Below are 14,316 nucleotides of genomic sequence, written 5' to 3'. Positions count from 1 at the left end.
GGTGAATAGATAAAATTTATATATGTCACACTTGAAGACAAAAGAAAGGGCTTCCCCCGAATGTGTTTATATGGGCTTAATTATACCACACAGAGTTAATTCTATAATTCCATAATATGAAGTATGCCAAAAGTAACTGATTTCATTATAATTAATATTGTTTACATCCATGTTTGGTCTTTCTTAGTCATCTCATGGTTTACGTTTGTTTCAACATGATCAAATTCCTTACACTTCATCCGAAATTTATTTTCAGGTGCCACGTGTTCATTGCCTCAAGACTTGAAGAATGCAGTTTGGGAATATAATTACACAAAAGTATCGGACAATTCAGAGCAATCAACAACTCTCAACATCGAAACTACAACGCTACAAAATTCCGTCATCAATTTGAACGCTTTTGGGTCAATAATAGACGATTGGACTTGCATCAATAGTTTAAACATCTCCGAAACAGAGGCAGTTGTGGTTTTCAAGTAAGTAAAATCTTAGTATTGATTTTCAGAATTGAAATTATTGTACATGAATCAGTAAATGATACGGTATCTTTGATAAACGTCATGACAAATAGCTGCCAATACATGTTTTTATTGACAGAAAAACAGGGTGAATACGTCGCCGTCCAACCAACGAGATTGAATCGTCACTTGCGTTAAAAAAGAGCAATTATGACATTTGCGTATTCGTCATCCGTGTCAAAGTTAATGTCACACTATTAACCCCAACGTTTTGAAAATGGACTCATATAACTCAATCAAATTTACACAAATGTTCGACTAGGACATGCAGTTGTGCATTTTTTATTTCATATTTTACTTTTCCAATAAGGATAAAGTCCCAAAGTCGCATAACCTCGACCTTCAAAGCAAATGCGATTCAATGAACAAAAAGAACGAAAATAAAAGCTAGCGATCATGTTTGACCTTGGTAATTCAGAATAGTATAGAATTGTAAACTGTTTAACAAACGAGGCATGTTTGACTGTAGTATTGACATCTACATTATTCAGAAACCACAACATTCGTTATTACCAGATTAGACGACTCCGATGGCAGTGTCGTTAAAAGGCAGAATACACAAATATAAACTAGTTTAAATACAGCTGTAAAATAAAGATACAGAGCGCTGTATATTATTTCATATTTCATGAAGGAAACATTTATTCTCAATAACAATATTTCTTGTAATTGATTACTTTAAGTAAACATGAATTGAAAACGCACGAAATCATGCAGAGAACGCAATATCAACTGAAGCGATTCTTGATGACAAGGTGGTAGGGTTCTTTTTATTATTTTAAAATACCAAACCCTCTTTCTGTGAGTAACATGTAATGGTAACAGAAAAGAGAGAATAAAGAAACAATGCAAAATATGCATATTTTTTTCATAACACAATGTCTTGTTTTTCCATGCACGTGGACTTGCTTTTGAAAATTAATCTTTGACTTATTCAAATATTCGGAACTTGTATTGTTTTGAATTATTGTCTTCTAATACACTAATTCGGCGATAGCTTTAAATTCCTGATTGTTGTTCTAATTTTTTTCGGTAAGTATCCTGTGATAACAAAAAATGAAAACAGAATTTCATGCATCTGAAGCACTTTTTCTGGATTTATCTTCATCATGATCGCCTAAAGCCGAATATATGAGAGCAAAGGATATATAAGAAACGTAATATTTGAAGAGCTTTATGACCAAAGAAGGCCTAAAAATGATAACCGAATCCACCTAGAATCCAATTTTGACTAAGTTGAAACCTTCGTTTCTAAATAGTTTATAAATGTTAAATGGACAATTTAAGAAAAGTTTGGTACAAATCATGTCAGTACTGAACCACGGACTACTGAGCTGATGATACCATCGGTGACTGAAAGTCAACATAGACGCAATACATTATTGAAAAACATCGTCATGGAAAAAGAGGAAAGAAACATAGAAAGACGATAATACAAACCGATTCTCAAACAAAAACAAAATAAATTAAAAACCAATTGTTCAGATAACAATTGAAGGTCTTTCCACCCGAAACGATGTATTTTGATGTGAAAAATATGAAAACTCGGTTAGAAATGTAATTTTCAGCGCCAAATAATAGCTCATTATACGCTGAATTTAAAAATATATGGTTTCTATACATTTTTTTTTAAATAAGGGAGATAATTTACTTCCGGTTTGAAAAAGGTCACTTCCGGTATCATATGATAGTTTACTTGACACTGATTCCAAAAATATATGGTTCTATGTACTTTTATTTTAAATATGGACAAGAAATAGCTACTTCCGGTTTATAAAAGGTCATTTCCGGTTGATTTTTTCAAGGTCATATGGCTTGCAACTTAATGCACAAAGTACCATAGCTTTATCAGGCATGGATTAAAAGTTAAAGCAAAGGTCCAAATCTAGAACGTCAAATCAAACTTTGACCTTGACCCAATGTCAAGGTCATGAAACAAGGGCCTCAAATCAAAACACTCTAGGTCTCTACTATATATTGTTAATGAGTTATATTACTATACAGCTAATATTAGACATAAAAGGGGCGAAAACTCTCATTAAATGTCTACGTACCCTTTCAACTAAAATTTACGTGTTACGACTAACAATTCTGTTATTTTCTTTTTTTTTGGACCGAGGACCTCAAATCAAAAGACATCAGGTCTCTATAAGTTATGGTTTTTCAGTTACAAATGCACATCACTTATATCAAATATATAAGGAGAAATAACTCTCATATGGAGTCTCCGGATAGCTTCGGTCAAAATTAATCAAATCATCCTGAGGATATAACGAGCAATTTGGTAAAATGAATTAGTAGGTTTCTTATGCGGTTGCGACGTATAAGTAATAACAAGAAAAATAGTGTTCAGGGAGATAACTCTTACAAGGGAAAGTATTCGGTTACGGGGTGTCAGTTTCAAAAGCGTATTAACTGTTCGATATAATATACCATATGTCTAAGCGACATCTTGCGAAACAAAAAACAGCGAAGTAAAAAAATAAGGCGGAAGAAAAAAAATAATAATCAGAACAAAACCAATAGGTCTTTCCACGGAAAAGTGGAAAGACCTAATTATTTAACAACTGTAAGGAACAAGTTTAATTAACGAATGGGGACGAATGAAAAAATAAAAAAAAAACAATCAAGGCTGTGATAGAGTTCTTATATTCACGTCATTCAAACTGTGGTGAACAGTGTTCAATCTGCATTAGTTTATCATGTTACTATTTAATATAATCATATTTGCTCAATATATTTGATTCTGAATTGATTATTAAGAAGGTTGAACATCGGTCTAAAAACATGAAAGTCATAAAGTAGAAAAAGTTTTAATCACCGAATTTAAGTGTTGTGTCGATTATACGTAATGGAATTCGAAATGATATAGGTAAAACCACAAGTACAAAGGAATTAGTTTTGTACATACGCATGCACTGGTTGAATAATCTCCTTAATATTATAATCACCAAAAACTCATTTCATATAACTCATCTTGAATGCAATTACTACAAGTATTCTTTTTGTATGGTGTGTTTCAGAAGTGACAACAGCTTTACAAATGGACCTTTTTCGGGATCCCGTTGGCTATATCTTTGTATGAAATTAACAAAAGTAACCGCCGATTTATATTACTTTTACCTTTTGTCAGGTAAGCAGTTTGATAAATAATAGTGAAACAATTTCGGCATACAAGAGACATTAAGATTTAAAATGGTCAGAGTTTAAATGCTATGTTATGGGGCACACAAGTCCTGACTACAACTATGTATTGGCACACGGGTACACACATATATATGCACACAATGCGTATCGACAGCAATAATGAATTGAACATGTGGACAAATAACTTTTACACAAGTTCAAGTGCAATAAATTATTTGTGCATAAATTGTGTGCGTTAACTTTATACCTCTTCTGGTGGACTATTAGTCCCCAAAGGTATAACAAGTCCAGTAGCTAGAGCTTCAGTACAAGCATGAACATACGTATATTGCTTGATTGAAAATTGATGTTATAAAATTTTGGAATCATTAAATTAAGTTGAATTGTGTATGCAAAGCTCTGATTGCTTGGCCGTATTTGTCTAAAATTTATGCCCTGTCTGGTTTTTTCACCTTTTCAACTTTGAATTAGGTTTTGGATTTTCAAATATGTTGACATTGAGCATCACTGCTGATACATCAAATGTTTGAAGACATGTATTGCACCAATTTTGATAGCCGTCGTTAAGGTTATTTATTTTATAAAGATTGCCTACATAATTTACATGTATATGTGATAAGAACCGATGTTTGAAATGTCTTTTTGGCTATAAGAATACAAAAAGCGGAAACAAACATTATTATTTATGTTGTTATTGTTTTTATTTTATTTTATTGTAAAACTGTTTTCCATGTTTAGAATTTTCTTATTTGTGTTTTTGTTATCTAAATACGCGACCCGGCTATTTCAATATGTCAGCCAATTATTTGATATAGTATAACAATTGTCGACAGACTCATGATAGGTAAAATGTTATATTCATATGAATTGAATTAACATGAAAATGATATTTAAATTCTTTTAGATTATATTGAAAACATATTTGCGCATACATTATTAAACATTAATCCTAAATACGCATTTATCATTTGACACTGGACATTCGGCAAACAATAGTCTATCAATTAGAAAATCACCCTATGGAACGAAAACGAAAACAGTTAAACATTTAATGGTGAGACATTTTTTCCACTTTGTATACACAATTTGTTAAATGTATTCAAAGAAAGATAGAATACATAGAGTTTACTAATTTTGATTGCATGGCGGAAAATACCAACACTGAACTTTAAAAAGGAGAAACAGATACCAAGTGTGCATTCAATAATCATAAATCAAACGCACAACAACATAGCTATAAAGAAACACAACGAAAAGAAAAATATTAATAACAATAAAATTCACATACAATTCAAGATTAGGCAACACAAACACCATCAAATGATCGCAATTTCTTGGTTTTGCATTTGAATTAAATTAGTCTGTAATAATCATTTAGTCATAGCATTGTGTATCAAAAACACAATTTATTTTATTCAGAAAAAAATATTAAACGAAGATACATTATAATATATGACAAAAACTTACATATTACACTTTTTAGAATGTTTCGAAATTGAAAATGTACACTTGTATATGTGTATATTATATTTTATAATTTTGTCTTTAAAAGATATTTTCGACGACGTAAATCCGCACGAGAGAGTGTTCGCGTCAGCAGATGGAAACCCACCAAATGATAATGATCCAGTGTGTAGTACATTCTGTCAATATACTGACTCACCGAACATTCGCACATTAAGAAGACAAGGTAATACATATCCTAATATTACTTGATTGGTCAAGTCATTGTACCCGCCTATAATAGCAAAGGTGTTGTGTTCCAGGAATATGCGGACGTCCGTTAGTCCATCTCGTATGGTTAAGATAGTTTACCATGAAGTTGTGTTCACATCAACTTGACATTAACTAAAGACATTTATTACGATGTGAAATATTTTACAGATAAAGAATCCGGGTTTGACCCCTAATTTACTGTACAATTAACAATGAAATGTGATAGTCAGAAATTGGCTCAACCCCGCATATTGCTTATACATGTGAATGCAAAGTCAGGTCATTTTATCTTGTTTAGCAGTTGGGTTTTTTTCTTTGTTCGTTTATTTTCTTGAAGGTTTTAGTTTGTAACTCGGATTTGTTTTCGCTTAATCGATTTATGACTATTGAACAGATGTATACTACTGTAGCTTTTATTAAACGACTAGTATATAGATTTTAATCTTAAACGGTCATTGTAGACCTCATCATCATCTTAAAAATATTAACAATTCATTTTTCAGTCATGTTTGTTCTTTAAGTAAATTTTCAGACTTCTCCAGTGCGGTTAATTCAGTACTGTTCAGGCAATCGCTTGCAGTTAATTTGGTACTGGTAAGTAGCTTTTCATACAATTCAGTATATTGTTGGTGTGAAAAGGTTAACTACAGGACTGTCTCAATAAAGATTTAGAAGATCTTAATTGACTGCAAGTGATTTTTCTAAACTGTATTGAATTTACCGCTGGTGATAAGTATGAAAAGTAACTGAAAGACTACACATGACTGACAATTTTATTGTTCAGACTTTTAAGAGCTGTCAAGATCAAAACTACCGTTGAAGATTAAAATTGGCTTACAAGTGATCGGTTGTTGTTGGTTATTGTGGTCTTTAGTATTGTCCTTTTTTTAATTATTTTTGTTTGATTATGCGATTATGCAGAAAGACTACTCCAGATTAAATAGCTGTTGATTCTTGTACTTGTAAAGAAATGGACTTTTAGCTAGTCGCCTTGAATGCTGTATTCGTATTTATCGATACAAAACAATTCATCAAACTTCACTCAAGAACTTCAGTAATATATATATATATATATATTACTCCTTTAAAAGAGAGGCGAAGAATACTAAAGGGACATTGTAACTCATAAGTTAAACAGTCAAACAACAGTACACAAAACACAACATAGAAAACAAAAGACTGAGCAACACGAACCCCACCAAAAACTAGGGGTGATCTCAGGTGGTCCGGAAGGGTAAGCAGATCCTGCTTCTTATGTGACACATGTCGTGTTGCTTATGTTAGAACAAAGCCTGTGATCAGTCTAATTCGGTAGTTCACGTTCGGTAGGTAACTTTTGTTCTGTTACAAAGAATGTTAGAAACTGAAAGAATATCCGCAATATTAAGAAACCATATGTAAGAATAGTGAATAAACAAAGAAATGAGATATTTATCAGACATTGACCAAAGGTGAAAAGTTTAAATGACTATAGATGACAGAACAGCCTTCAACAATGAGAAAAATCTATAAAGTTTAGTTAGCCTTTAAAGAGCTTGGCATCACAAAACAAATAGCAATTAAAAAGAAAAGACCAACGTCCTTATTTATCACAAATGCAATAAACGAAAAACAATGGTGGCTGTCAGTTTTACATACTAGTAAAAAATGAAAACAACACGCTATAAATTTCATGCATCCGATGAGCTTTTCTGGATTTACTTTCATCTTGAACGCTTAAATCCAAATATTTGAATGCCCAGTATGTATAAGAACCAAAACTGTTAAAGAATAACCCGTTATGTCATTTTGTAGTAAATTCGATTTTTTCGTCCCTCTTTTGTAGTAAATTCGATTGTTTATGCAAAGACTTCTACCTGTCATTCAAGACTTTGTAAACTTCACACTCCTTTATTTACCTTAGCTCCAGTTATAATTGTTTTGTGCTTTTTTTTCTTTTACGTCAGGCACCAATGACGCTTTGCCAAATGATGCTTTCTTGTGTGAACCCTGTGATGGTTCATGTGGCGTTGGTATGTTGTACATTGTATTTGGAAATCCCTTTATTCATTGAAAAGCTTTAATTTTACCTCAAGCGTCCTGAAAGTTACCGTTTTAAATTGTTTGTCTCAAGCCATGAAACAATATAATGTACAAGTATTATGTAATATAATTTTTGGAAATAGAATTCAGTCAGTATACTCGGAAATTAACTTCTACTTCGTGATAGTTATTATGAAGATGTTAGAGCTTCATTCATTGGAACAGGACTTTCAGAGAAAAGTAACTATACTTACATCATTATAATTTTGTGTAATATATAACCTTGTGCCACAAAATATATTACTACTTGTAAAATTGAATGGTTATAATCAGTATTTTGTACTATAATCTTATACTATCAAATATATTTAAAGGAGCTTGACTTAAAAACAGTTGTTTTTACTAGATACGCTTTCGATAATAATATCATATAAATGCTTTCCAGTAGCAAAGTGTTTTAAATTAACAAATTAAATTTGGTGCATTCTTTAAAAATTGAACCAGTTTCTGCATCACATATCAGATATAGGAAAGATCGAATTAGAAAATTATGAAACAAAATTCATAAAAAAAGGGATGTATTTCACGAACCACGGTTGTGGTTAATTTGTTAAAAAATAATTCTCCAAGAGAATTCGGTTATTGTGAACTTCTTGAACACATAACCGAATTACAAAATTTCACCCATTACCTGAAGGTTGTTCATATCAACTGAAAAAGACAGTTGTAAGTTGGTTGTACTGAAAGCAAATCTAAAAAAAAAATCAGGAAAAACAAGCACATCATTGAAGCATATATAACCTTCAACAATGAGCATATCATTTATCCGGTTTATATAAGAACTTGTACAGCGAATATTTATTTTTCTACATTTCCGAAGCCACAACTGAGTCAACACAGAGGACCACGTTACAATCCCTTTCTACTGAAATGGATACCACGACAGACGTAATTTCATTACAGACAACACAGAAAACAACGGTACCATCCACTTCTACTGAAATGGACACTACGATAGAAATGACATCGACACAGACAACCGAGCGTCCATTCACTTCTGCTGACATTGAAACTTCGACAGAAATGACATCAACACAGAAAACTACGCTTCCACCTTCTTCTACTAAAATCGAAACTACGACAGAAATGGTATCAACGACAACAACACACGAAACAATACTGCCATCTACGTCTACTGAAATGGACACCGCGATAGAAATAACATCAAAGGAGACAACACAAACAACAGCCGTCCTTTCTACTGCTACTGATTTGGAAACAACACTACAAACAACAATTCCATCCACTTCTAAAGATACGGAAACCACTACGGAGTTGAAAGTTACAACTACAGATGTGAAAGACTTAACAACATTGGAAATTCATTCGACAGGTAAATTTCTAAATATCTCCCTTATATATTAAAATAATATCTGGAAATTATAAATTATTATGTAAATTGATGCATTGTTCATCCGGCTACAATACAACATTGTGTCAAAATAAAATAAGATTTAAAAGATAATTGAACTTTGATTTGCAAAATATGTTTCATATACAGTTGATCTTTCCAATCTTCAAACATACATGTTGCAACTATAAAAAAAACTTTAAAAAATAACGAACTCGTGAAAATAAGATACCACTTTTCTTGTTTATATTTCAAATTTGATAAAGACCTGGCCATTCTATCCTAATAATGTGTCATCTTAAAATGATAAACCTGTTCAATGAAATTCAGCTGAAAATATAAATGTCATGTCAGCATGGAAGAACTTTTTTAAAGTCCAAGACACCAGGACTTTTTTCATTAACTTTTGTACATACGGTTGATTGCAATGTATAATCTTATATTGACGTTTAATCAATTTCATTTAACGAAACGTTTAAACATATTTTGAAATGAAATTTTGATCAGGACAGCTTTTAACGTTTGTAAATAAAACAGTAAATTATGTTTAGTCTTTAAGTCCACTTGCAGACTTATCTGTTATGAAAAAATGGAACAGTTCAGACAATTCGTCTTGGTTCAGTCTTTGTTCAGACTGGCCAGTCATTGTTATTTACTAGTGCTAAACAACGAATTAGAACATAACGACTGGAACAATTCTGTATTTACTTCAAGCCAAATGTATTAACAGTATTAAATTTACAACAAACACATATCTGAAAAATAACTTACAAATCTTAACAAGACTTAACTTTTTAAGATTCAGACTTTTCAGACAATGTTCAGTTTACACGACAGTTTAAGACTAAAAATAGTTTGATAGAGGACAAACTAATAGAAAACATGAAATAATTGGTCTTGTTTTTTTTTTTGCCAAAAGAATGGCCAACGTGAATACCATTATCTTATTTTAGGGAAGGATTAATCGTACAAAATCACTGATTCAACCTAACACATCATTATCAAGATGATTGATGTCTTGAGTGACATCATATTTGTAACGTTTGGAAGAAATCATTTTTCAGCAAACAATTGGCATTTCAAAGGAAACTAACCGTGCTCCTCTTCTTGTTGACTTGTTTCTTTATTTATATGAGACTGACTTCATACTGGAGCTTCCTCAGAAGAATGAACGAAGTTAGCATTCTCTTTTAACTTCCGCTCTATAGGAGATATACTGTCATGTCTTTACACTAATTCCGTTGGATGTTGGATGTGTACTGATTGATATTTTAGCCTTAGATACATGATTTTTTTTATAACTGTGGATTCATTATTATTCGTTGAATACCAATTTTCGTGGATTTCGTGGTTACCCGGGAACCACGAATCTAATGTACAACCAATTACAAATTTTCTATTAGAATGTATGCAGACTTTAGCAAAACCACGAAATCAAATATCCACGAAAATGCAAGTTTTTCTGAATCCACGAAAATAAATGAATCCACAGTAGTTTTTATTGGCTTTGAACTAGCTGTCAGTAACTGCGAGTACTCTCAGAGCTGTACTCAATGTCTTTTTTGTTTTTGGAATGTATAAATACCCGTTCACGTCTACTTTGTGGTTTTGTTAGATGTATTTCTATTTGTATCCATCTGATGAGTTAAGCATTTTTCAACTGATTTTTATAGTTTGTTCCTTTGTTGTACTGTTACACCACTGTCCCAGGTTAGGGTGATGGTTGAGGGCTCACAAACATGTTTTACCTCGCCACATTCTTTATGTGCCTGTCCTAAGTCAAGAGCCTGTAGTTCAGTGGTTGTCGTTGGTTCATGTTTGTCATATTTGTTTTTCGTAAACTGTTTTGTTATAAATTAGGCCGTTAGTTTCCTCAATCAAATTTTTTCATATTTTTTATGTCAGGGCTTCTTATAGCTGACCATACGGTATGGGATTTCCTCATTGGTGAAGGCCATATTGGCTATATTTGCTTGCATCCACTTCATTTGAACTTTAGTGGATAGTTGTCTCATTGGCAATCATACCATATCTCCTTATTTTTATATGTAATTATGTCGAGCACATCTATCCAATCAAACTTGATATGAAAGATACAACACATACAAATTTGTCTGTTTTATAGCTTGACTTGCATCTTTAAATTAACAATGAGTTTGGTCTATAACAAAAATTAACGACAAAAGAGGTGATTCCAGTTTCACAATTGTGAACTTTCTGTTTTTATCCAGCAACATTCAACAGGTCCATCATTTGGAGTGCTTATCCCCAAGTTGAAGCGATATTACAGAGCTTGATTTTCCTTTCATGATTTCCTTGATAAAGGGATGCTGCTTATAAGGAAGCTGTTAAATCAAAATTCAAAGTAGTGAAGTTGAAATCATCCCTTTGCAAATTTTACGGACGCCTGCACGAGTGTTTTGAACGTTATCTGTTTCACAGATTTACAGATGACGACAAATATGTTACAATTTTCATAACCAAAACTCCATCTGGTTCTCATCCAATACGACGGGTGCCACATGTGAAACAGGACTTGCTTATATTTCTGGAGCACTTCAGATCATCCCAGGGTTTTGATGGGATTCAGGTTTCTCAGTCTTTTATTTTCGATATTGTGTTTTGTATACTTGTATCTGCCTTTTGGTCGTTTCGTTGTTTGCAATGTCATTGCCAGTTTGTTCTAGACACACGAGTTTGAATATCACTTTCGTCTCTCATTTGGTAGTGTTACTGAAGATTCAAATGTGTAAGACAAAACGCTAATGATCAATCACTTAAAGCAAACGAATTGTTATTTTATTCTTTTTCTCTCTCTCTCAGATACAGAAAACATAAAGCAATACAGTGGACCTATAATATTAGCAGTATCTGCATGTTTTGGTTGTTTGATTGTTATAATTGCTTTTGTGTATCTCAAAGGACGTTCGATGAATAATACAGAACAAATGACGTGAGTGTTTATCTTTAACATTTATATCTGATAGATTATCGAGTATCTGCAATAGCTCATGGCTCCCTTTTGAAAACTTTGAGGTTATGCATGTATACAAGGAGACCCTCACTCTGTTAAAACACTCGATTTCGCTCCTTTTTTGGGTTGGAGTGATTTACTCAGATTTTATTTGTTGCCTTGATTTGTCTCTACCTAATCGATTTACGAGAAAACAGTAAACTAAATTCACTTTCGCCTTAGTTTATCACATACTTGTTATGTAGGTTTATATTTGCTAATTGGTGATATCTGTTTGTCATGTTTGTTTATCAGCATTAAGATTTAATTTTTTTGTGAGGTATTGAACTTTTTTCAGAAATATGTGGACTTTTTGATTACTTTTGATAGGATTTCATGACTGAAATTAACGACACAGCTAGTTTGCTGATATACGTAAAAGTGATTTTTTTGGCGTACGTCAATGAGACATCAACTCACCTACAAATAAAAGAAGAAGATAGCTACATGTATGATTTTTCACATCCTGGTTGTGAACACAATATACTATCAATAGCTTTCCAAGGTTATTATGCGCTAAATATCTCCAATTGATTTTCTAAGTCAACTCTCTGAACGTTTAAAGGATAATTTAATCGCACAATTAATGTCAGACAATTTACTAGAAGTGATAATTTGGTAGTTCCTTGACCCATTGTTTGCTCACGCCTTTAAATATATTCAAACTTTGTGAAAACGTATTCCTACAACAGCATACACGTCACCATTTAATCATCTGTCGGTTATGCATGTAGTTATGTAACCTTAAAGCAAACTAATTCCTATTTTCTACATATGGTATCTCTTATTTTCTTTCAGTTTCGGTTTTATCTACTTAATACACATTCATAGCATTCGATTTCCTCAGGTTTTGTTTGTTACCTTGATTTTTCTACTTCATATTGATTTGATGTAGCCTTTATCTATACAATTTTCCTTTTCAGAAACAATAAAGAACAAGAATCATATGACTTTACCGCGGAAACATGCTATATATATAAAGGCAAACAATTCGGATTTCAGAAGATTGCAATTCAGCATTGGGACAATCATTAAGATAAATCATGAATTAGCTAAATTTGTTACTATATTTACAATACGAATAATCTGAAAATGTGTTCACTTTTCATTTGTAAACGTTGCTTTAGATTTGAAAAAAGACAATTATATTCAAAACGGCAACATTTTCTTAATGAAGTCTTTGTCAAACATGTCAACATGGTCAAGGGTAGTATGAATGGATTTATATAATAAAGTTAAAATGTAAATCAAAAAACTCCAAGGTAAATTTAATAAAGGGAAGTCCATAAAAACTGACAAAATTAAACTTTATCATCCAAAGGAACGAGTGAACCTAAACAGACAAAATAGGTTAATGTAAAAATGATTGGGATCTAGCAGCCCAAACTGGTTTAACATACATCACAAACATACAAGTACCTTATTGGTGCACGCACCAAATATTCGGGCTGAAAAAAAAATTGATTTAAGACAGAGTATAGAAAAGATAAAATGTGTTTGAAGATCATGAATGCCACCTTTACAACCATTAGGATAAAAGTTGGTCAAGGAAAAATTAGGTTTGCATTTAGTGAATTTGTTCCATTAAAAGAGGTGCTTAATTCAGAAACAATAAATGATCAACTACCCACATTTGACCTCTATCTGTGTGCTATAGTCCTAAACATTGTGACATTGTTTACCGCTTCGTGACTATGAACTAGACACTTAAATATCAAAATAACGACGGTTTTTTAATGTTTTCCCACCTGTATTCATTATATTATTATGTACAGTGATGTATTTTTTGCTGTAATTCATGTTTTAATATTATTTCTATATATTATATGAAATGTAGGTTGACGTGTTTAATTTAGGATTGGATATTGTCGAACTCTGCAAGATTCACTTTCATATTAAGTCACATGAAACTAGGTTACATAGAATTTGACAAAATAAACTTGGACATAAAACTTAACCAGGTCCAGCGAAACACGAAAGGAAAGACAAAGCAACCTATTTATATGGTTGGATGCTTTCCGACTTCTTAAGATGCTAATTTCACACAAATTACATGATTTTAGGCAACAAAGTATTTGATATATAAACTTGACGAACATTTGAACAGACTTTAATCTTAACCAAACATTTATCGACCATGAGGTTTGGATCATGTTAATTGGTACTTGATCCACCTACATACTAAATACCATGGAGTTATCTGTTTCTGCGAACTTACTTTGACCATGAACTCGAAGGGTATTACAATACTTCGCATCTTCTCTGTAAAGGTGTACTTAAGATTGCTGTTGCTTGCGAGACAATAAATGTTTCATGTAAGAAGAGTTATGTTTATTTTATTTCATATTGGGAATTATAATTGTTGTCAAGAGTCTAGACTCCAGGGTTGTAGTAGCCATTCAACGTGTGTACAACCCTGTCAATTTAAACTCATTAAAACATATTAGGATTAACCTTGAAAGCATATACTTCACAACTATTATACATGT

General features: G+C 32.2%; 1 protein-coding gene and 1 long non-coding RNA gene across 2 annotated transcripts; both read left to right on the top strand.

Moving 5' to 3' along the window:
- Positions 1–3,532: 3,532 nt before the first annotated feature.
- LOC127714536 (uncharacterized) lies at positions 3,533–7,387 on the top strand. Its single transcript, XR_007987774.1, has 3 exons — positions 3,533–3,651; positions 5,218–5,355; positions 7,328–7,387. It is a non-coding gene; the product is annotated as an uncharacterized LOC127714536 (long non-coding RNA).
- A 598-nt stretch (positions 7,388–7,985) lies between these two features.
- On the top strand, positions 7,986–14,056 carry LOC127714527 (hepatitis A virus cellular receptor 1-like). Its single transcript, XM_052220614.1, has 3 exons — positions 7,986–8,796; positions 11,638–11,767; positions 12,751–14,056. The coding sequence occupies exons 1-3, from the start codon at positions 8,334–8,336 to the stop codon at positions 12,860–12,862; spliced, it is 705 nt and encodes a 234-aa protein (XP_052076574.1). The 5' UTR covers positions 7,986–8,333; the 3' UTR covers positions 12,863–14,056.
- Positions 14,057–14,316: the final 260 nt, after the last annotated feature.

Source organism: Mytilus californianus, unplaced genomic scaffold (genome assembly GCF_021869535.1).
Source record: "Mytilus californianus isolate M0D057914Y unplaced genomic scaffold, xbMytCali1.0.p SCAF_9, whole genome shotgun sequence".
Classification (NCBI taxonomy): domain Eukaryota; kingdom Metazoa; phylum Mollusca; class Bivalvia; order Mytilida; family Mytilidae; genus Mytilus; species Mytilus californianus.
Note: the sequence above shows the minus strand (reverse complement) of the source record. Positions and strands in the feature narration are given on the sequence as shown.